Below are 22859 nucleotides of genomic sequence, written 5' to 3' on the forward strand. Positions count from 1 at the left end.
CAAACAGCGGAAATGACCATGCTTTTTGGGGTTTTTTGGTCTGACAGCTGACACACTACTTGAATGATGTTGTCGACATTGCAACATACTTCTCAGGATCAAAATTGATTGGAATCTTAAAGAAGTACACTATAACAGGTAGAGACTACTGGAAGTAGACAACTATGAAGTTTGGACTTTGAGCCCCAAGACTGACAGGGGCACAAGTCCTGGAGACTACAGGTTAGAAGACTACAACCTAAACTCTAGATATGAAGCTAAAGAGCCACAAGGTCTACAGACTAAAAGCCTAAACTAGGACTACTAAAGAGAGCGAAGATTCTTTCTCTTGCTACTGACACAAGGGGAAGAAAAGGACTGAGGCAATGGTGGCACCAGCCAACTATATACTCTCAGAATGGTGGGCAGAGCTATCTCTTAGAAGTTCTGAACTGCATTGTTGTGCATTCACAGGGACCACAAAGAAGAAATCTCATTTATTCCTGATTTAATATTTTGAATTAGCATATCATTTAAGGGGAGCAGATATATGGGAGCTGTTGTTATAAACTGCTATTGAAAACAGTGTAAGTACGTTCATATTCTTACCAATGTAAGTATTTTAATGGCCTTCTTCAGGGGCAATGTGAAATGAAATCAAAATGCAGACATTTCTGAAAGTAAAATATCATTGTATTTGCTAATTTTTTTTCAGTCCAGCAATGGAATGAGATTTCAGGTTACAGAAATTTCTGCAGTTATGGTACAATTCCCATGTCTCCAATGTCTACAATAGATATGTTCTTTACTATGTAAATATGAAACCATGATAGCAAACTATATTGAAATGAAAGACTTCCACAGGCAGTTGCCACAGAATCATTCGGAGGAACTTAGAAAGTTCTTACAGCTGACATATTTTGTCAGATGTGAGTAGGTAAAACCTCAGGCACAGGGATTGTATCATAATTTTATATTATCCCTAAAAAAGGCCACTGAAATATTTATATAGGCTTCTTCTAAAGTAAAAAAGCCACCTATTGGACACTTGGAGATGTAACTTCCTTTTTACTTATTGGTTTGATTGGGTGTTTCTCAGTATTTGCCCCTTTTCATCTTTTAGAGAGAAGCACATCAAAGTACCAGTTTCAATAAATGTATACACACTGATTTCCCCTGCATCAAACCTGACTAATTTTTAGAGTGATGTGATAACCTAGAAACAACTACAACAAATTTCACCACACTCAAAATAGGTGCCATTGGAGGAGAGACCTCTCAATTGCACTCTCATATGGCTTTTGGAAGACACAAACTTGTGCAAATGACCTTAATAATTTTCTGAATGGCTATTTGTGAACACATCTGTGAAGCAACATTTTCCAAACAGCTGCTACGAAAAACAATCAGTAAGAATGTGAAATCTCTCCAGCAGGCAAAGCTGTAGTTTTAGAGGATGAGACAACCTTTTGCATTTCCCATCTGGGCCATAATGATTTAAAAAAAAAATCTGAGCCATTCAATGCAATTTTAAAAGCTTGGTTACGCTAATAAGCACAAATAGAATAAGCAATGATGCAGACACATTTAAGAGAATACAGTGTTTCTGAATACATATTTTGCATTCTATCCTCTAAAATACTTACCTATAGGGTTGCAATGAAGAGTTAAATAATTCCTGAGTCTGGGACACAGCTGGGGCTGCTCCTAAACTCAACTGAGCTTGATGCTGGCCTTGCAGAGGGGCATATATTGGGATTGGGATTTGCTGTACTGAAGTAGGCTGGAACAAAGAAATATTATTTGGATAGGTGAGCTAAAAAAATCTCCAAGGCATAGAAAGCTATGAGCCTGTCTACTTTTTCTCGTGGATTCCTGAGGCCTTTCCTGTCCTATTATTTGAGATCTTTTCATCAAAGGCATCGGAATGTTTTCCATGCAAACCAAGCACTATACAGTACTGGCCTACAGACTTCTTTAATGACTGTACAGGTACTTCACACATGGTCAGAAAGAACAAAGGAGAACAAAGTCCTGGAATCACTGGGTTGCTGTGAGTTTTCTAGCCTGTATGGCCATGTCCTAGAAGCATTCTTTCCTGATGTTTCGCCTGCATCTATGGCAGACATTCTCAGAGGTTGTGAGGTATATTGGAAACTAGGCAATTGGGGTTTATGTATCTGTGGAATGTTCAGGGTGGGAGAAAGAACTCTTGTCTGTTTGAGGAAAGTGTGAATATTACAATTGGCCACCTTGACAAGCATTGAATAGCCTTTCAGCTTCACCGTCTGGCTGCTTACTGCCTAGGAGAATCCTTTGTTGGGAAGTGTTAGCTGGCCCTGATTAATTCATGTCTGGTATACCTCTGCAGGAGTATACCGTATACCATGCAGCTGTGGACAAGTGTACATAGGGACCACCAAACGCAGCATAGCCCAAACACAAATCAAGGAACATGAAAGTTACTACAGACTAATCCAAATAGAGAAGTCAACCATAGCAGAACATTTGATGAACCAACTTGGACACAGCATATTATTCGAGAACACAGAAATGCTGGACCACTCTAACTACCATGTCAGACTACACAGAGAAGCCATTGAAATACACAAACATGTGGACAATTTCAACAGAAAGGAGGAAACCATGAAAATGAACAAAATTTGGCTACCTATATTAAGAAAACTTTAAAATCAGAAAACAGGGGAATTCCAGACATAAATCAATCAGAGCCAGCTAACACCTCCCAACAAAGGATTCTCCCAGGCAGCCCAGAAAACTCAAAGCAACCCAGATACTATCTTCTGTGAAAGTACCTGCTATCAGCAACCAGAGTTCTAGCAGTTTCTACCCATCTCTCACTAGCATGACGTAATACAAATTCACTTAGAATTTAATTAACTTAAAATAGTGATTTGTTGTTGTTTGCCTTCAAGTAGTTTTCCACTTACAGGGTTTTCTTGGCAAGGTTTATTCAGAAGGAGGGTTTCTGAGGCCCCTTCCACACTATCCTTATATCCCAGGATCTGATCCCAGATTATCTGTTTATCCCAAGTTATCTGGCAGTGGGGGATCATATAATCCAATTTAAAGCAGATGATCTGGGATCAGATTCTGGGATATAGCAGGGTGTGGAAGAGGCCTGAGAGAATGCAACTTGTCCAAGGGCACTAGGTGTGCTTCTATGGCTAAGCAGAAATTTGAACTCTGACCTCCAGAGTTATAGTCCAACATTCAAACCACTATACCACTTTGGCTCACAAATTTATAGATACAAAAAGTTATTGATGATCTTGGTTCCTTCGATTTTATTAAAATAAAAATTGAGTAGCCTACTTGGGGGCATTTGAATTTGTTAACAATAAAAACTGAACATAAACACAGTAACTATTTATCTCTGTTTTAATATCCACCCTGTCTGTTACCCACACTGACTTATAGGAACTGCAGAGTGGAGCAGTCACTCCAACTGATAAACTTGCGTAACAGTATGCCTCCTTTTTGCATATAAATGCCCTACTAGGATTACTGGTTGTTGCTATAATTCTGTTTAACTAGACAGTGACATTCACAATAGATAGTCGAAGCCTCATTTGCAGTATGTCCCACTTTTAATAGTGATAGCAATTATCCATCCACATATCCTATATAGAATTCTCACTATTCATGTATTTATATAATAACATGACATCTCCTTCCTTTTTTGAGGTATTAGGTTTTGATTAAAGGTTCCCATTAGAAGCAAAATGATCTTTTTTCTGGGCCTAAATGATTATGAGTGTGTCAAGGAAAGGGCTTTTTCGGTGGTGGCTCTGTGGCTGTGGAACTCCTTGCCAAGGGAGATTAGGGAAGCCCCCTCACTCATGTCTTTTAGGAAGAGGCTGAAGACCTGGATGTGGGACCAAGCTTCTGGCCCATCCTAGGATATGAGTTATGACCTGATGGATTCTGTGAATTAATATGAAGTCGAACATGGGCTGGCTCTGACTTTGGCTCAATTCTACCCTCCCCTATTCTCACCAGCACCATTAACTTTAAAATACACACAGCCCAGGTGAAGCATTTTCCCTGTCAGATTATCAGGGAGACAGGATGATTTGTTTTATTGCAACTATATGTTTCAATCTGTTTTATAATTCGAAATGTTATATTTGTGTGTGTGTAAATCGTGGCATTACATTTTATCTTAATCTGTAAGCCACTATGAGTCCCCTTCGGGGTGAGAAGATCAGGGTATAATTATAGTAAATAAATAAATAAATAAGGGAAGGGGACTGGGACTGAGGAGGAGGTCATAGACTAGATCAGGCATGGGCAAACTTCAGCCTCCCAGATGTTTTGGGCTTTAGCTGCCTTGAGTCCCTTCGGGTGAGAAAGGAGGGATAGAAATTATGTAAGCAAGCAAGCAAGCAAATAAATAAATAAATAATACTTAAACTCCCACAATTCCTAACAGCTGGTAAGTGCCTGTGATTTATGGGAATTGAAATCCAAAGCACCTGGAGGGTTGAAGTTTGCACATGTGTGAGCTAGACAGAGCTTCATAGAGATCTGCATAAGCTTTGCCGTCGAGGAATTTACCATCCTGCCAAAAATACCTGCGAGAGTCCTGGTTGAAATCCTTGTTGTTGAGCCAGTGAAGGTGGAGCAAGGCGTGCATGCTGAGTGTTGAAAATATGACTTGTATCCATATAAAAAGCTGGAATTTGAGCTATAGAACAACAGGGGAAAAGAGTGAAGAAGTGTAAGTTAACTAGCATAAAAAGTACATTGGCTTGTCTAAGTGCTGTACATATGAGGGAACAGGAATTCCAAAGGCAAAAAAACCCTATAATCTTTCAGATGATTTAAAACTTAGAACTGGCAGAAGTAATTTCAGAACCATTGGCAATCATCTTTGAGAATTCCTGGAGAAAAGGAGACGTTCCAGCATGAATGTCCCCATCTTCAAAAAAAAAAGGGCAGGGGAAGCCAAACATTAACCGCCCAATCAACCTGACATCATTAAAAAGACAATCTGTAAGCACTTAGAAAGGAATGCCATACTCACAAAAAGTCAATATAGATTTCTCAAAAACAGGTAATGCCAGAAAAACCTTACCTTTTTTTGATGAAGGGAATGCTGTGGATGGATGATATCTTGATTTCAGTAAGGCCTTTGACAAGGTTCCCCATGGAATTTTCACAAAGAAGCTAGTAAAATATGGGCTAGGCAACATGACTCTTGGATGGATTGGGAATTGGTTAATTGGCCAAATCCAAACGGTATTCACCATGTTTATCAAATTTGCAGATGGCATTCAATTGGGGGTTATCTTTAATACCCAAGAGAACAGGATCAGAGTACAAAATGACTTGAACAGATTAGAGAGCTAGACTAAAACTAACAATAAAAATATATTGCACAGGTAACGGATAGGTGAGACTTGGTGTGGAAACAGTACATATGAAAGGGTTTTAAGAATTGTGGTAGACCACATACTGAACAAGTGATGGTGTAGCTAAAAAGCCAATGTAATTCTAGGTTACATCATCAGGAGTATAGTGTTTAGATTGAGGGAAATCATAGTTCCACTCTATTCTGCTTGGATCAGACCTCATCTGGAATAACACTGTGTCCAGAGAAGCGCAATAAAATGATCAAAGGTTTGAAAACCAAGCCCTATGTATAGCAGCTTAGGAAGCTGGATATGTTTAGCTTGGAGAAGAGAAGGCTGAGAGGGTACATAATAGCCATGTTTAAATATTAGAAAGGATGTCACATTGAAGATGGGCAAGCTTTTTTTCTTGCTGCGTTGGAGACTAGAACAATGAGTAATGGATTCAAATTGCAGGAAAAAAAATTGGAAGAACTTCCTGACCGTAAGAGATGTTCAACAATGGAACTCTCTGCCTCGGAACATGGAAGAAGTGCAATTGTGTTTGCACTTTCTACCACACTTAGGGGCACAGAAGGAAGTTTACTGAGTAGGTTTAAAACTTCCACAGATTTGGCCCAAATATCCAAAGTCAAGAACAGAGAAGGCTTTCTCCTCCCCACTAGGAAACTATGTTCAGTAGGAGATAACCCTTTCCTGTGTGAACTACTCCTCTACTGATTGTGAATTTAATCAACACTGACTAAAGAGAGGGGGGAAAACAAGCATATAACCCCCAAACATATTGTGATGAATACCACATAGCATTACCTGCTGCTGACTGGGATACATAGACCTGCTGACTCTGCTGTTGCTGGGCAATTAGCGATGGCATACAATTCAGCTGGGAGAAGTGACTGGCGGATGTCAAATTACTTGTCTGTAACTGCTGTGGCTTCACTTTGCAGATATTGGGTGGGTCAGAAGTGGTAGTGGTTTTTGTGCTAAGAGAAGAGGTGGTGTATGTTCCAGCTCCTAAAATTATAAATAGAAAAGCAATTATTTAACATCTGATGAAATAGACTTGGTCTACAAAAGCTTGTACTACCAGCATCTTTCTCTCATTTTATGATGCTCCACAAAGCAGAGGCCACTGTTTCTGTTGCTAATTCAATTGAAATTATATTGCTTGAATTTTATGTTTCTTTGTTTCCCAGTTCCCGCGTTACCAAAGAAGGGTGAATCGATATCCCTCCAAACTATTTTAACTGACAAAACAAGACAAAATACAGGCTTGTAAATCTAGCATTGTCATTTTTGTTCTGTTTGAATTTTATCATATTTGCCTGATGAAGAATACAGTGCAACTTTGAATGCCTGGATGGTCTATTTTATGCTTAAATATTAAAAGTCACCCACAAAGACAATTCATCACAACCCGTCTGAATCAAACCAGTGCATATTTCATCAAATCTTAGGTCAACTTTCACGATGTAGGATCATAGATGATATTAGCCTATGCAAGTTTTACAGCATTCCTGACTATCACCACCTACCTGTGCCTTCTACAGACAGTGCAAAGGCCACAAGTGTTGGGAACTTGGTCCTTCAAAGGGAACACAATTCCATCCAGAATCGTGTGTACCCCACCCAGCTTACTTATTTCCCTACACACAGGGCATGTCATCTGGCTTGATTGAACTTTAGAATATTTGCCCTTTTCTTTCCCATGAGTATTTCTAAATAGCTCTTTTCAAGAGTTCCATGGCTTACTAGGATTCCAAGACAGAAAATAAAAACTGAACTAGCTAACACTGGATGAAATATGCACTAATTTGTGCGGTTTACAATACAATCAGACCAAAAGTCTAGAGGCATCCAGGTAAAATTATGACAAAAACTTTGGGTCAAAGGAAGGAATTTTAATCACAAAAGCGAACACAGAATGGTTTCTTTTTAAGGAGTATCAAGCTTTTTATAGCTATTACTTCAAAATGGCACACTTGAGGAGTGAGAAAGATTAATATTAGCCTTGAAAGAACAAGTACTACTTGGAAGAGGTTCCTCTTTTTGAAGGAAACAACCTCTTTTTTGTCAATTTAGACAAAAAGATCCTTAATAAAAAACCTGAAGTACTTTATATATTCCTCCAATTTTAACTGAGAACACTATGCTTGTTGTCTCTGCATAGTGGGTACTGAGGACCCACAGGAACCTTGTGTGAATACTAAAAATGTAGATGACCAAGTTCCTTGTATAAATAGATCCGAAGGGAGCTCAAGAACCATCCAATGAATTTGACTTATACACGTGTTCATACTCAAGAGGGGAACAAGGAAAGCTTGATAACATAGCAAAGGACCAAGTAACTTTTAGGACAGTCAAAAAGTGTATACCTGACAACGATGTTGTAGGTGTAACTGAAGCCACAGGAATAGGAGGCATCGATGCACTTGAGAAAGAACTGTATGTACCACTGGTTGTTGGTCCACTGCTACTATTGCTGTTCCCAACTCCACTTCCACTACTATTGCCACCAGTAACAGGAGAAGCTGCTGAAGTCACTGGTGAATTCTTTTCTGTCACATTTGGTGAATTCTCCCATGCTTTGCGAGCAGATTCCATCTGTTCAAAAAGAGGAACTATTTTATTCTGAGATAGCTATTAATACCTCGTAGATCGAATATGCAGATTGTCATATAGTCACATAAAGTAATACTAGAGAGCACCTATACTTTAGTTAGCTGCCAGGGAAAATACACTGCAGTAAAAACATTCAATATGGAAACAGTAATATGCTTCTAAAACAGAATAGGGGAGAAGACACAATAATGATTAAAATCAAGTGGAAATGTTCAGTACCACAATTTATTTTTTATTGAAAAATCAGTTCATCAAGAACATCTATTAGAAATGGCTATTAACTTCATATATTAAAATGATCTAACAACACAATCAATCGAACAGATTTTTTTTCAGTTTCAAGTTTTAAACTATAAGCACACAGTTTCAAAAATAGCACTACAGTAGAGTCTCACTTATCCAACACTCACTTATCCAACGTTCTGGATTATCCAACGCATTTTTGTAGTCAATGTTTTCAATATATCGTGATATTTTGGTGCTAAATTCATAAATACAGTAATTACTACATAGCATTACTGCATATTGAACTACTTTTTCTGCCAAATTTGTTGTCTAACATGATGTTTTGATGCTTAATTTGTAAAATCATAACCTAATTTGATGTTTAATAGGTTTTTCCTTAATGCCTCCTTATTATCCAACATATTCGCTTATCCAACATTCTGCCGGCCCGTTTATGTTGGATAAGTGAGACTCTACTGTATCTTTCATTTTTATCATGGAGAGATAAACTTGCTTTGTAAAACATGTTTGTTCTTATTAGGTTGTACGGAAGCAAAACAAACAGAGGTAAAACTAAAAGTAATTTTCATAATCACTGATAACACAGCACAATTTAATGCTGATTTGTATATCGGAAGACTTTAACTCTTTTTTTTTTAATTTTAAAAAATGATCATGTTTACTAGATTTCAATGAAATAGTTAACAGCAGAATTCTGAAATCAAAAGAAAAATTCATACATATAAATAAAACATATAATATAAATACTGTATACACTCAAGTATAAGCCGATCTGAATATAAGCCGAGGCACCTAAATTTATCACAAAAAACTGGGAAAACTTATTGACTCGAGTATAAGCCAAAGGGGGAAATGCAGCAGCCACTGGTAGAATTTCAGAATAAAAATAGATAACAATAAAATTACATTAATTGAGGCAACCATAGGTTAATGTTTCTGAATATGTACATATTTACATGTTGTCTTATTCCTGGATATTAGCTACACTCTCACAATTAGCCTTACATGTACCAAAGAAAGGGAAGAAACTGATTTTAAAATTAAAGTAAATTACATTTTTAAACCACACAGATTAATAATACCATATGTGTTCATAATATTTCTGTAGTCTGTATGAATGCAATAATCTTGCTTTAGATTATTTAACTGAGAAGATGTGCTATCAATAGATGTTTCCATTTTTTCTTTAACCTAGTATCTTGGGGCCAAATTTAATGTTGTGCTACAGCCCAACTTGTTAGCACAACTGAACATTCCACTTTTTTCATTGCCTGAAAACCATTTAAAGATGTTTCTCATACTACTAGAGCAGTGGTTCTCAACCTGTGGGTCCCCAAGTGTTTTGGCCTACAACTCCCAGAAATTCTAGCCAGTTTACCAGCTGTTAGGATTTCTGTGAGGTTGAGAACCACAATACTAGAGGATGAAAGCAAAAGGAGAGGTAAGCATGTCCTTGAGTTGCAAGTGGGATTCATAAACACACAAACACACAGAGGTTCTGCTGACAGCAGCAGTTCTATTGGTGGATACTGAGCTGCATTCAGCTACAACTATTTTTACTTGGCACTAGTGAGTTAGGCTAGACAGCCACGGCAATTGTTTCTTACCTTCTGGGCTGCTTCAAATTCTGGAGCAGATACAGACATCATTGTTCCCATTTCAGTACCAAGCTCAGCAGCTGCACTGGTTTCTTTTGAAGGAATAGGTTCTGGACTTTGGACTGTAGGAGGACTGGATTTCTCTTGTACCTCACAGTTGCCTTGCTGAGCCTCTTTTACTTTTTTGTTCTTTAGCGACCGTTCTTTCCCAATGGGACCTGGCTTATATTCTTTATTTTCTACTGGGCTCATGTCTGGAAGCTAAAAATAAATAGAAAAATTCAGTATGAAAAGTTATGCATGCTGAATGCCACAGGATGAAATGGCACACTGGAGGACTTACGGTGAGTGTCCACTCTAGCCAAGAAGAAAGAGCCACCCAAGTATGGGTTAACTCCTGTTGCTGCCCAGGCAAGGGTCACATTATTTCTTTAGGCAAAGTCATTTTCTGTAGGATCCATGGTCCCTCCTTCAGTTCATTCCCTAGCCAAGAGTACAGGAAAGATAGAGAAGAGTCCTCAGAAGAAGAATAGAACAGTGGGAGTGTTGCCACCCTAGGACAGATCTGGATGGCTCTTTCTCCTTGGTGAGAATGGGCATTCGTGGTAAGTTTTCCAATGTGCCATCCTCAGCTGGTGGAGAAGAAGTCATCCTAGTAAAGACAGGAATCTGGCAAGGAAGTCATGCTGGCAGGGCCTGAAGTAGGACCCTATGGCCAAAGGGGCCCCTAGATGAAGCAAATTTATCTAGCTTATAGTGTTTTGTTAAAGTAGAGGGAACAGTGCAGGTTATGGCTTTCCAGATTTTCTTAAATGGAGCACTGGTCAAGAAGGCTGCTGATGTAACTGCTAATCTGGTTGAATGTGATGTTACATTTTGTGATTTGGGAAGCATGGAACTCATTGGCCACAAAATTTATATCTTAATCTACCTAGTTAGGGTGGAGGGAGAAGAACATGTTTACATGTAACTATGGTTCTTCAAGTGGCAATCTGTGAACTCAAATAAAGGGTTCTTATCTATGCCAGTGCAGATTTTCTCAGAAAAATATAGCTAAACAAAATGAGTTTGAGTGGCCTCCACCCCACCCCCCTTCTTCTGTGTGTGCATCAGTATTCCTGATCTATTCCTCAGTTCCCATATGCCAGAGTGCAAAAGGACACAGTCAAGGAAAAGCTGCTAGAAGATCAACAGCATATGGAGGGAAGAGGACGGGAGAGTTAATAGATGACCACACAAAAAACAGTTAGGAGCCAACTATTTGGCTTGATTTGATTGGAAACACCCTCGATGACTAGCGTAAACGTTGTTGTATTAATGTCTTATTATTTGTCTCTTGTCTTTTCCTTTTTTGCTTTTGATTATTTATTTGTTCCTGTATTCTTTGATTTTAATCCAATGTATCTATTATTAGAACCTTCAGTAGCTCACTGCGATGCCTTTAATAGCCAATTTGCAGGAAAAAAATCTCGACTCAGATGTGGTCATTGGAGCAGAAGTCAATAGTGAGGTGTCCAGCAACACTGTAAGTGAGATTACACTGGATCAATATCAACTGGTTAGTACTATTGATGTGGACAAATTGCTTGGGCAAGCAAGGAGGACAACCTACTCTCTTGATCCCTTGCCCATCTTGGCTGGTCATCCAGGGAAGAAATGCAGTTCGATTTCAAATAGAACAAATTCTTACTACATCTTTCAGGGAGGGGAACTTTACAGCTTGCTTAAAAGAAGCAGTAGTTCAACCACTGCTGAAAGAAACCACCATGGATGCCCTGGACCTTAATAATTACAGACTAGTCTCTAATCTTCCTTTTTTGGCAAGATGATTGAGAAGGCAGTTGCACTCCAACTACAGGCAGTCTTGGATCGCACACATTTCCTTGACCCATTTCAATCAGGTTTCAAAGCAGATTATAAATTGAAACTGCTATGGTCGCTATAGTGGATATCTCTGTCCTGTGTTTTTAGATCTCTCAGCGGCATTTAACACCATCAACAATGGTATCCTTTTTGAACGCTTGGGGCAATTGGGAATCAGAGGAACTATGTTGCAGTGCTTCCAGTCGTACCTCTAAGGCGGGTTCCAGATGGTGGTGGTTAGGGGTAGCTGCTTCTCAAAAAGGAGCCGGAGAAAAGAATGTTGATGAGGAAGAAGATGACTGACATTTGAGGAATGGCTATGATCTGCATTAAGTGAGGCCTAAGTAAGATGTGTGTAGAATGTGCCTTCACGGAGGGACAGGGGCTGGCATATATGTGGAAGAAATTCTATGTCTTTAAACATATTTTTTAAGGGGGTGAATTTGTTCGGCTGCCAATGTGGGAAAATGTAACCATAAGTCCTGGTCACAAAAGGGCAAAATAACAGACACAGTAATAAAAAAATACTGGGAATTAAGCTAACACTTTATTTTCTTGTACAAGACAGTGGGTATCATGGTTATGTTTTTCAAAGGGTCACCATGAGCAGAGTAAATGCTTAAATACACTTTAGGCCACAGCATTTTGGATCTAGTGCCTTTTGCAGCTTCTAGGGAGGCATCAATGTTTAAACTGTTGGGAGTTACACTAGGGAGAGTGGAGGTGGCCACTGTGCTTGGTTCAGTTCCCTCAACTGCCCCCTTAAACTGAAAGTCCACACTCATAGGTAGCTGCTTCCAAGTTCTTGTGATAGAAGGTTGAAGAGATCTCAATAGCCTCTGCCTGGTCGTGATTGTTGGTTGAACTAAGATTTGCTTCCAGGGGCATAAAATCTATCTTTGCTAAGTCCTTCTCATGAACAATGCTAGAGGTTCCAAAGGAGAGAATTGAGATGGCTGGCAGGTGCACATTTCTATGTCTCCCAAGGGAAGCAGCTGGTGGTTCTGGATAATCCAGATGTGCTTCAGGGTAATTTCAGACTGGATGGCAGAGTTGCCCTTAGACAATTTAGTTTTGATCTTTCCCATGCCCAGGAAGACATGGAAAATACCAAAGAGAAAATGCAGGAGCAACGGTTAGCAGTGTGGAAGGATGGATAAATATTAGGGAATCAAAAGAATCATAATGTCAATAAGCATTATGAGATGGTACAGGGCATTTTGTTTCATTTGTATAGGGTTGGAGGATGAATCAATAGATAAAAGTGAAAATAAGGAAAAAAAATAGCACAGAAAATGTGGAGTACAAATACAACCTTTTCTGGGTGAGGCAAATGAAAAAGACGAAGGAGCAGCCAGGGATCTTACAAAAAAGGATCTGGCTTCAAACAAACTCTAATGTGATCCCTTGCCTCATCTGGGTGGCAACGTGAATTATTCCATGCTTGGAAAGCTACATTTCCATTCGGTGAGAACAGAAGTAACAGGTAGATTATACCTAATGAAGTTTGTTGTTAAATTACAGCTTCAAATTAAATTTAAACATATACAGTATATTCAAATCCAAAAGAGATCCAATACATGGAATGAAAAGCTCAACAGGCCGATACAATGGTAGTTACAACTATCACTAGAATCACAGGCCATGGCAGTATTTATCCAAATTGTAATGAAGTAAAAAGCTTGAATGAGGCACTTTTAGACCTAGAGATAAGATTAAATGTTTGGATTTCTGTTTTCACCTGACCAACACCATCTGAATGTCCATTTTGTAAAAACACAGTATTTCAAACATTTAAATGTATGATGACTAATCATCCTTTATTTTATCTGAAATAACAAAACTAAAGGGAAAAATAATGATAATATAACTTATTTAAAGCCACTCACTGTAAGGCCATTTCTATTTCCATATATAGGTAAGCTTTTGAACATGAGGCTTCTGCACTTAATGCTTCTTAAATACATACACCACTTTGAACATGTCACAACCAAAGGTAGGGCTTTGGTATATTCACATGCTACTCAGGCAACAAAATCTTCCTTTCTTCTTGCATAAATATGACATCAATCATTATTTTTATCCTTATAATCAAGTGCAGAGGTTCCCCCACTTTCCCTATGCCCACTCTTAACCCCCAGGGTATCAAAGACAGATGTTTCACTTACCTTCTGTGCCTTTATTGGGCCTGCCCGAGGCTGCTTTTGCCTTTGCTCTTTTGGTTCAAGAAGCTTCTCAGAAGGTTTCTCTGAAACTGGACCAACCTCATTATCACTTCCACTAGATGCTGGAGCTCCAAACTGAATAGTTTCTATTCCCAAATCATTTCCACTCTCCTGGCCAGCTGTCGTTCCCTATTAAAGATTCCAAGAATTCAAATTTTGATCATCAAGCATGCTTTCATTTTGGAATGGTGTACTTAAAATACTTTTAGGTATAAAAGTAAAAAATACTTTTATACTAGCAAGTTAAGTTATGATCATGAAAGGTGAAGGTTCCTATCAATTTTCTTTAAGACATAGCATCTTACTAGCAACTGTAACAGCTATGAGGGTATGTCACTAGTGACAAAACATTGCTACGATTGTCATTTTCCTGTTAGTAGTTACTAGGGGCTTTATGGATTTGCACAAAACCCCTACCAGATGTAGTAATGCCAAAATAAAGTCCTTCTGTGCTGCTGTCACTGCCACCATGCCAACCACACAGAGAGATGCTGCTCCACTGACCCAACCTCTACCACAGACTTATTCTATCCCAAATTGTCTAAGGGCAACTCTGCTTTCCATTTCTATGGAGAGTAGACCATGTTCCTTCTGAGTGGGACCTGAGCATTAATTATCACTCAAAGGTGCTAGCACCACTGAGAAAACATGAAGGGGGGGGGGGGGAGAGATGAACAGCTGCAGCTTGGAATGGAGCCAACTCAGTGCTTAGTTTTGCTGTGACTACCCTGCATTTTGGATTAACGATGCAATGGCTATGACACTGGGACAAATGGGAATAAAAAAGTAAATTAGGAGACAAAAAGCTCAATGAATGAATAGATGGTCATTTGAGGTTTTAAAAAGTCCAGTTGGTCTTCCTCCAGGAATGTACTAAAAATACAAATATAACCCCATTGAATACATTAGTAAGAACAACATTAAATTAATTATTCTATTTACTCAAATCTAATTTCACCTTTTTGTGCTAAAATACCTAGCCAAAATTAGGGTGTGCATTAGATTCACATAATACGGTACTCTTAGTGTTGAGCCAAAGAAAGAGGGCTCCTATTTGAGGGGCATCATGTCTAATTTAGTTGTCATGGCTCAATACTATGCAATACTGGGATTTTTAGTTCAGTGAGGCATCAGCATTCTTTGGCAGAGAAGGCCCAAGACCTTGGGAAACTGCAGTCCCAATGGCACCATAGCACTAAACCAAGCATAGATGCACCCAAGGATTTTTTTCCCCCATTCCTGGAAGCTTTGGTGTTTTAAATTACAAAGAGTGCACTTTTAGCAGCAGCAAATTCTTTTTTGTTTTGTTTTAGGGTTTTGAAAACTGAGATGTGCATTAGATTTGATGGTGCATTATACTCTAGTAAATACAGTATATTCTCTAAAATATACAGATTACACTATAATACACACTCAAAAGTATTTAGTTCTCTTTGCTCAATGGTCAATTTTTTTGGAAAGTGTGAAAGCAGTGGTGCATCAGTGGTTATGTACTTAAACAAAAGCATTTTTTTGTGGATGGCATTAAAAAGTTGATATGATGCTGGGGAATAGTCATAAAGGAAGGTGACTATGTATGTGATGTACCGTGATTTGTTTTTGAAATTCTTGATAGAATTTTTTTAAGTGTGCAGGGTTTTTTTTTTTGAAGAACCCTCATAGAATAGTGTAATCTATATGTTTTTAGAGAATTAATTTTGTCCTTGTTAACATATTAAATGGTGTTATATTTGTATTTTTAGTGTATTCCCTGCAGAAGGCCAACTGGGCTTTTTAAAACAAAACAAATGATGATGTAGTACATGCTCACTGAGCATTTTGCCACCCAGTGGTTGCCCAATCAAGATAGCTCAAATAGAGACACATTTTAATTTCCCCTTTCCCGTTCCAATCTCTTTCAATTCACAATGGAACAAAATTTGAAAAAAATTATGTTCCTGGTTTGAAAGTGTTATTTCCATTTAATTGTGTGGTACATAATTTGAAAACTGTTGTTCTACTACTCCAGAAACTTTGTTTTGTGGCAGCCACAAACTATGTTGAATTTGTTGAGACTCTCTTGAGATATTCACTGAAAAACTATAGCAAAATGTACTGCAGAATGTCCCTCAAAAACAAAGTTTTTGCTGTTTATAAAACTTCAATATTTTTATGATAGTGCCAATTAGGAAATGCCATTTATAACCCAGGAACAAAAATTGTGCCACATAGTGTAAACAGTGAAAATATGCTTTAACCCGTTTGTTTTTCATATATTACTTACTTCTGAAGATGTAGGTGATCCAAATGATGTCAAAGGTTTGTTCCATGCACTTACTGAAGGAGGCTGTGGAGGACTAATGGGTCCCACTGAAAGTCCAGAAAATGAAAGCATGTTAGAAAAACATTTACAGTAGAGTCTCACTAATCCAAGCCTCGCTTATCCAAGCCTCTGGATAATCCAAGCCAATTTTGTAGTCAATGTTTTCAATATATCATGATATTTTGGTGCTAAATTCGTAAATACAGTAATTACATCATAACATTACTGCGTATTGAACTACCTTTTCTGTCCAATTTGTTGTATAACAGGATGTTTTGGTGCTTAATTTGTAAAATCATAACCTAATTTGATGTTTAATAGGCTTTTCCTTAATCCCTCCTTATTATCCAAGTTATTCGCTTATCCAAGCTTCTGCCGGCCCGTTTAGCTTGGATAAGTGAGACTCTACTGTACTAATAAAAGCATTATATGTAAAGCAACAGCAACTTTCACTTACAGAAATCACATAGTGTCCTAACTAGCTATAGATCTCTATTTTGTATAACAGGGAAATAGAACTAATTATCTGCATAGGGAGGAAGCATTACAGACACAGATAAATATGTTAGGAGCTGAGCATCTTCATCTTTCCATACTCCTCCAACAGTGCAATGCAAATAAGCCAGACAATGAAGAGCCTAGCACTTGTGGGAAAAGCAAATACAGTCCAATCATCATTTGTAGTTTTGATTTTGAAGATTATTCTTAGATTTTATTTAAAATGTTCTCTCTAGAAATCTCTATGAAGTCCTCCAGTGTGAGTCCAGTAGAGGTCAGCTTCTTCTAATCACACTGGAGGACCTACAGATTTCCAGAGAGAATACCTCTCTGGGAATCTCTAGGCCCTCCAATATGATTCTATGTTCAGCTTCCAGAGGAATCAGACAATAGTGTCACGCTGGAAGACCTAAAAATTCATATAGAAGCGTTATCTCATGTAAAAAAAAGTTCTGTATTTGTGGTTTTTACTTTCACGTGGGTTCGCTGCCAATGTGGAGTGCAGACTCTAAACATATTACCGTACTTCAGAATGGAACCTACAATCTGACCAAGTTTCCTTGAATTAGCCCAGAAATGCATGGAATTAAGGCCAGAGTTGCTCAGGAAGTAATACAGATGGTATGTACCAAAGCAGCAAATAAATCTCACTGCATTTTGAGATTTCTTCAGAAGAAAAGCAAGTAGAAAACTAACTAACTAAAAAGAAGCATTCCTATTGTTAAGTACAGTAGAGTCTCACTCATCCAAGCCTCGCTTATCCAAGCCTCTGGATAATCCAAGCCATTTTTGTAGTCAATGTTTTCAATATATCATGATATTTTGGTGCTAAAGTTGTAAATACAGTAATTACAACATAACATTACTGTGTATTGAACTGCTTTTTCTGTCAAATTTGTTGTATAACATGATGTTTTGGTGCTTAATTTGTAAAATCATAACCTAATTTGATTTTTAATAGGCTTTTCCTTAATCCCTCCTTATTATCCAAGATATTCGCTTATCCAAGCTTCTGCTGGCCCGTTTAGCTTGGATAAGTGAGACTCTACTGTATATACAATGCTCAGGATGGTAGGAGCGATATTAGTTGCCATTTGGAGGATATTTATAGCTCTTCAATTTTGGACAAACTATCACTTTACATCACAACTGATTCTTTATGTCATAGTTCCAATATCTAAAGGTTTAACTGAGGAAAAATATTTAAGTTCTCCAAGGCTTCAGGCATTTCATGGTTATGTTCACATTTATGTTATGTTGTCTTGCATGCCTGCACAAGTAAGAAAAGAAGCCTTACATTTTTTAGAGATATCACCAAGAACTGTTGTAGCTGGAACTTTATTATCCCACAGTTCCGTTCCTACATGAGAAGATGTATCCTGCAGACTTTTGCTTATTGCAGTGTATTCTGTGCTGTTGCTCACTGGACAGGTTGCCTGTGTTTGCGGCTGAACTGTAGCCTGTGGACTTGGAACCTGAGATACACACTGTAATGGTATCTGTGGCTGTGGCTGTGGCTGTGCTTGAACCTGTTGGGCAGCTGCAGCTGCGGCTGCAGCTGCTTGCTGTTGTTTCTTGGCAAACCTGGGTGGCAGCTTGGAATTTGAACATCTTCCTTTTTCATTTGAACTCTTCTTTGTCCAAACCTAAAGATAAGAAAGAAAGTTAGGATACACTTCAAAAGTAATCACCAGCAGCCTAAATTCTGCTCAGAAGCTAGTATCCACTGCCATGCGAATATAGACAGAGATGCCTTGTGCAGAGTCAGACTTGAACACTGAATAGCAATGGCTCCCAAAGGCAGAACTCTTCCCTTGCCCATACTAGAAATTAAGAACAGGGCTTTCTCCAATCGAAACATGTGTTCCATTACTGAGCTATGCCCTAAATATAGGAAGGCTAGCTAGAAATTACGTACTGCTAGCTACAAAGTACAATCCCTATTTTCAATGTCAACAAAGCTACTATCACTAGATACTAAATGTTTTCCCTTGACATTAAGTCCAGTCATGTCTGACTCTGGAGGTTGGTGCTCATCTCCATTTCTAAGCCGAAGAATCGGTGTTGTCCATAGACACTTCCAAGATCATGTGGCCGGCATTAATGCATGGAGCGCTGTTACCTTCCCACCAGAGCGGTACCTATTGATCTACTCACATCTGTATGTTTTCGAATTGCTAGATTGGCAGAAGCTGGGGCTAACAGCAGGCGCTCACTCTGTTCCCTGGATTCAAACCTGCAACCTTTTGCTCCATAAGTTCCAGCAGCTCAGCACTTTAACATGCTGTGCCATTGGGAGCTCCACTAGATATTTGGGGTCAATTCCCATTATATCCTATCCAAAGAACACTTAACATAAATATTCTTTTAATCCAAGTGGACGAGGTTTAACAGAATTTCACACAAAGTTACCTTACAATTCTAGAAACACCAAATTAATTCTACCCGAATCTGCTCCCAACTCAAAGAGCTCACAAAACAATAATAATAAGAAAAGAAATATTTTAATGGTAGTGTGAGTGTCTGATTGTTGACAACAACTATTTAGGGCATGGTACACTTGTTATTATTATTAGAATACTAACAGTGAGGTCAGTTAAGGTGGCTGCAACACCAATAGAGGTTTAGCCAAGATTGGGATTCTTGTAAATGCCTGCTGGAAGTGTGAAATTACACAGATTCCCATTTCTGACTTCTTTGCTGCAGCTAGCTAGTATTGAAACAGACCAGATATGTAAAATTTTAAATGGACTTAAGTGTAATCGGCTAAACAGAATTTGGATAATAGTCCTATTGTTGCAGCAAATTGCCATGTCCCTCTATTATCAAGTAGCCCAAACCTCCAGGGTTGTTGTTCAATCAGACACTGAAGGCAAGGAGATTCAACAGGTTTATCTGATCAAATCACCCTGCTGGGTGAACAAGGACTGAGATGCAGCTCAGTTTTATGGTCAACACCTTGAGCATGCACACAGACTGTTTTTTCCAATTTGTGCCTTATCTCTCTCTCTTCCTTTTGTTCCCTTCTGGCACCAGTTCTTGTCAGTATTCCTGCGCCTGCTTTTTCTCGGCAGCAGATTTCCCTCCTGTGCCCCCCCCCACCCGCCTGCGCCTGCTTGTTACTAGGCATTTCCCTTCTGAACTTTCCCCTTGTCTGCGGTCTCTGCTTTAGCGGTTAATTTTCCACTCGAAGTACCTTAGTCCTAGCTGGTAGTTTTCCATCTCAGGCCCTAGTCCCTTCACTATTAGAAAAGTTTTCAAGTAAAGCAAAATATGTAAAGGGAGTGATACACGGTCAATGTTGATGAAATCTGGTATCTCTTTGGTAAATAAATAGCATTCCATGTGCTATCCATTGGTAGATGAAGGGAATGCTGTGGATATAGCATATCTTGATTTCAATAAGGCCTTAAGTTCCTCATGATTTTTTTTTGCAAACGAACTAGTAAAATATAGGCTAGACAATTACTATTAAGTGGTTTGGGAATTGGTTAACTGGCCAAACCCAAAGGATGCTTACCAATGGTATCCAAATTCGTAGTCCAATGATCAAACTACTACACCATATTATACAGTTTTACAGTTAGAGTTACATCATGCAAGGCTTTTTTTTTTTTTTTTTTTTGCAGACAGAATGTTTAAAGGCTCATTCTGTTGAAACTCAATATGCCTCTTTGCTCACATGCAAAAGAATACCATTTGGATTGTGTCCTTGCTTGGCAAATGACATAAACATTTTTGTAACCACTTGGAAGACATGTGGTGGTTTTCTAGAATGAGTTAAAGTATACTAATGTCAGACTAATGGCACAATGCTTCATTCAGTTTACATTACATTGTGTATTCTGCAGGTACAAAACAGTGTGATATATAGATAGGCAGTGCGCTACTGACTCCAACATGCTTATGGTGAGTTCCCTGGTCAAATCCCTGAGGTATATTGTCTGAACCTGTAAGCCTGGAACATTGTCAGAGAATGCTTCAGATGTAGTAAAGCCAAGTGCTTAAAACAGCAATCTTGTTCTGGAATGGAAGCAAACCCCACTAAGCATGCTTGAGTTAAATCAAGTCCACTGACTATTTGTTGCATTTGCAAGTGTGTTTCCTGTCTTTCTTATGAAAACCTATATGGATTTTTGAATGCTCTGCTTCACTCAAAATAGATTTTAATGACTCCTTGTCAAAAGCTCTCATAACAAGGAAGTAGCTCATCTGTAAGATACAATTACATGTAATACGGATCTTCTTGCTATTGTAGCCCTGCAACGCCTAGATGGATATGAAAGCAGTGACAGGTACATCTACAAGAGAGGCCTAAAGTTCCTCCTCACTGTGAGATTATAGTGTATAATGTAAAACAAAAAACAGAAATAAAAATTCCATAGCCAATAGAAGTACTGTATTATGAAACACAGGAGAGCCTAAGACAAATAAGGGGAGAGAAGAGGGGAAAGAGTAAACTAAAGGTTGACGAGGCTGAGAAGTGAAGCTAAAGCAGTAGGGAAGAAATGCTGGGGAGGAATAAGACTCTTCTGAAAGAAAAAAAAGCTTAAATCATGAGGCCCAGCCTAGCTTGGCTACCCAGAGGAATTACGTTATACATGGATGGCTACTTCTTTGCTTCCTGAAAAATGAGAAATGACTAAAATCTATTATTCTGTAGAAAAAGACAATCTTTACAAAGTGATAATATACATGAAAGTTAAACCTGTACTGTTTGTTCCTCTTTCTTTCTTCGTTCCTCATCTTGCAAGCGTTTTTGTTGCTTTTTTGATACTACTTCAGTAAAACCATCATTATTCAAATTGGACTGGGAATCCTCAACTACTGTTACCTCAGGATGGTCATCAATAATGACAACACCTAGACAAAAAGGATAGAAATTTTAGTTAGATTTAAAGTTAACTTTTATATAAATCAATGTTATACTCATAAAATTGGTTTGGGCAATTGCTACTATTCTAGCTTCAAAAATCCTGAGAACTTCAGCACTTACTTGCATAGTTATTAAGGTCAAACTGTGAGATTGCATCCACTTTCTCCTTGGGCTTCTTTGGACCAGCTTTGGGTTCTTCTCGCTTCTTGTTGTTGGAATCTTTAGAACCTTTTAATGCAGCAGTACTTTCTTCCTGATGCAAACTGTTGTTGACTAGCTCAGCGTTAATCATTACTGGTGTCTGTTCTTCAAATGGTCTGTAGTACCACAAAAATAAATCAGGGAACAAAACTTTATTAGCAGCATAGCAGCATAGTAATGGTAGGAGGGAAACAAAACAAAATTGAACACTACTAGAGTTTAAGAAAGTTTAAGCCTTTCTTAACTTCTTCACAAATCTTGTCGAGGAAACACTGTGATAGATTTGCCTTAGGGTTGCCACAGGTCAGAAACAACTTGGAAAGTGCATAACGATACCACTTGGCAATGTTAACTTCTGGCTATGATGCTAATAAGGGCTGTAAAGTCCTTATTACCATCACTGACAGGCAACGTGATGGGGGATTTAATAGGAACAGTTGAAGGATGGTTAAGTTTACTAATACCCTTCAACTATTTAATAGGTATACACATAACTGTTACATTGACTTCCTGTAAATAAGACATATACGACAATATGCCTTTTTATTTAGATTATTGACATTGTACTTCATAGAAAAATAATATTTTATAAGACAATTATTGAGGTTTCCTAGGGTAACAGGAGTTAAAACCACTGTGGAGAAGACTTATCTTATCCCTTATTTTTCGCATTCTCTTTTCTTTCTTTTTTAAATATCGTTTTACTTTATTATGTCCTGTTCTAAACAGTTGTATATATTTGGAAATCTCATTTTTTTTTAAAAAAAGGAAAAGCCACTATTTAAGAAATGCACTCACAGGTTACACATATTAGAAAAAATGCTTTTAACCTAGCTATACTGAACTGCTAGTGCAAACCAAAATCCATCTGATTTGTTAAACTATAAATACTATTATAAAATTTTCTGGAAAACAATTACAAGGGAAATATGTATCCAATATATATGTTATGCTTTCTTTTGTTATTTCAAAGTTTGGATTTCAGAGATAAGTTTTTATTTCCCCTTTCTTTCAAAAAATAACATGCTAACATAATTATCTCAAACCATTATCTACTTCATGACTGGATAA

The 22859-nt window shown here is 38.1% G+C and overlaps 1 protein-coding gene and 1 long non-coding RNA gene across 10 annotated transcripts in view; one reads left to right on the forward strand and one right to left on the reverse strand.

Annotated features, from left to right (window-relative positions):
- The window catches only part of prrc2c (proline rich coiled-coil 2C), an 81843-nt gene that overhangs the window by 17409 nt on the left and 41575 nt on the right, over window positions 1–22859 (reverse strand). For all 9 annotated transcript variants that reach the window (XM_008117819.3, XM_008117817.3, XM_008117815.3 and 6 more), the window contains exons 17-26: window positions 21708–21904; window positions 21420–21574; window positions 18009–18357; window positions 16175–16260; window positions 13855–14040; window positions 9833–10084; window positions 7733–7961; window positions 6168–6371; window positions 4578–4690; window positions 1626–1762 (exon numbers count right to left, since the gene is read on the reverse strand). In XM_008117819.3, the coding sequence (XP_008116026.2) occupies window positions 1626–1762; window positions 4578–4690; window positions 6168–6371; window positions 7733–7961; window positions 9833–10084; window positions 13855–14040; window positions 16175–16260; window positions 18009–18357; window positions 21420–21574; window positions 21708–21904 (1908 nt within the window). The remainder of the gene's footprint in view (window positions 1–1625; window positions 1763–4577; window positions 4691–6167; window positions 6372–7732; window positions 7962–9832; window positions 10085–13854; window positions 14041–16174; window positions 16261–18008; window positions 18358–21419; window positions 21575–21707; window positions 21905–22859) is intronic.
- LOC134298254 (uncharacterized) overlaps window positions 1–22859 on the forward strand; it is a 41386-nt gene that overhangs the window by 4958 nt on the left and 13569 nt on the right. The window lies entirely within an intron of this gene.

This window comes from Anolis carolinensis, chromosome 4 (assembly GCF_035594765.1).
Source record: "Anolis carolinensis isolate JA03-04 chromosome 4, rAnoCar3.1.pri, whole genome shotgun sequence".
Classification (NCBI taxonomy): Eukaryota; Metazoa; Chordata; class Lepidosauria; order Squamata; family Dactyloidae; genus Anolis; species Anolis carolinensis.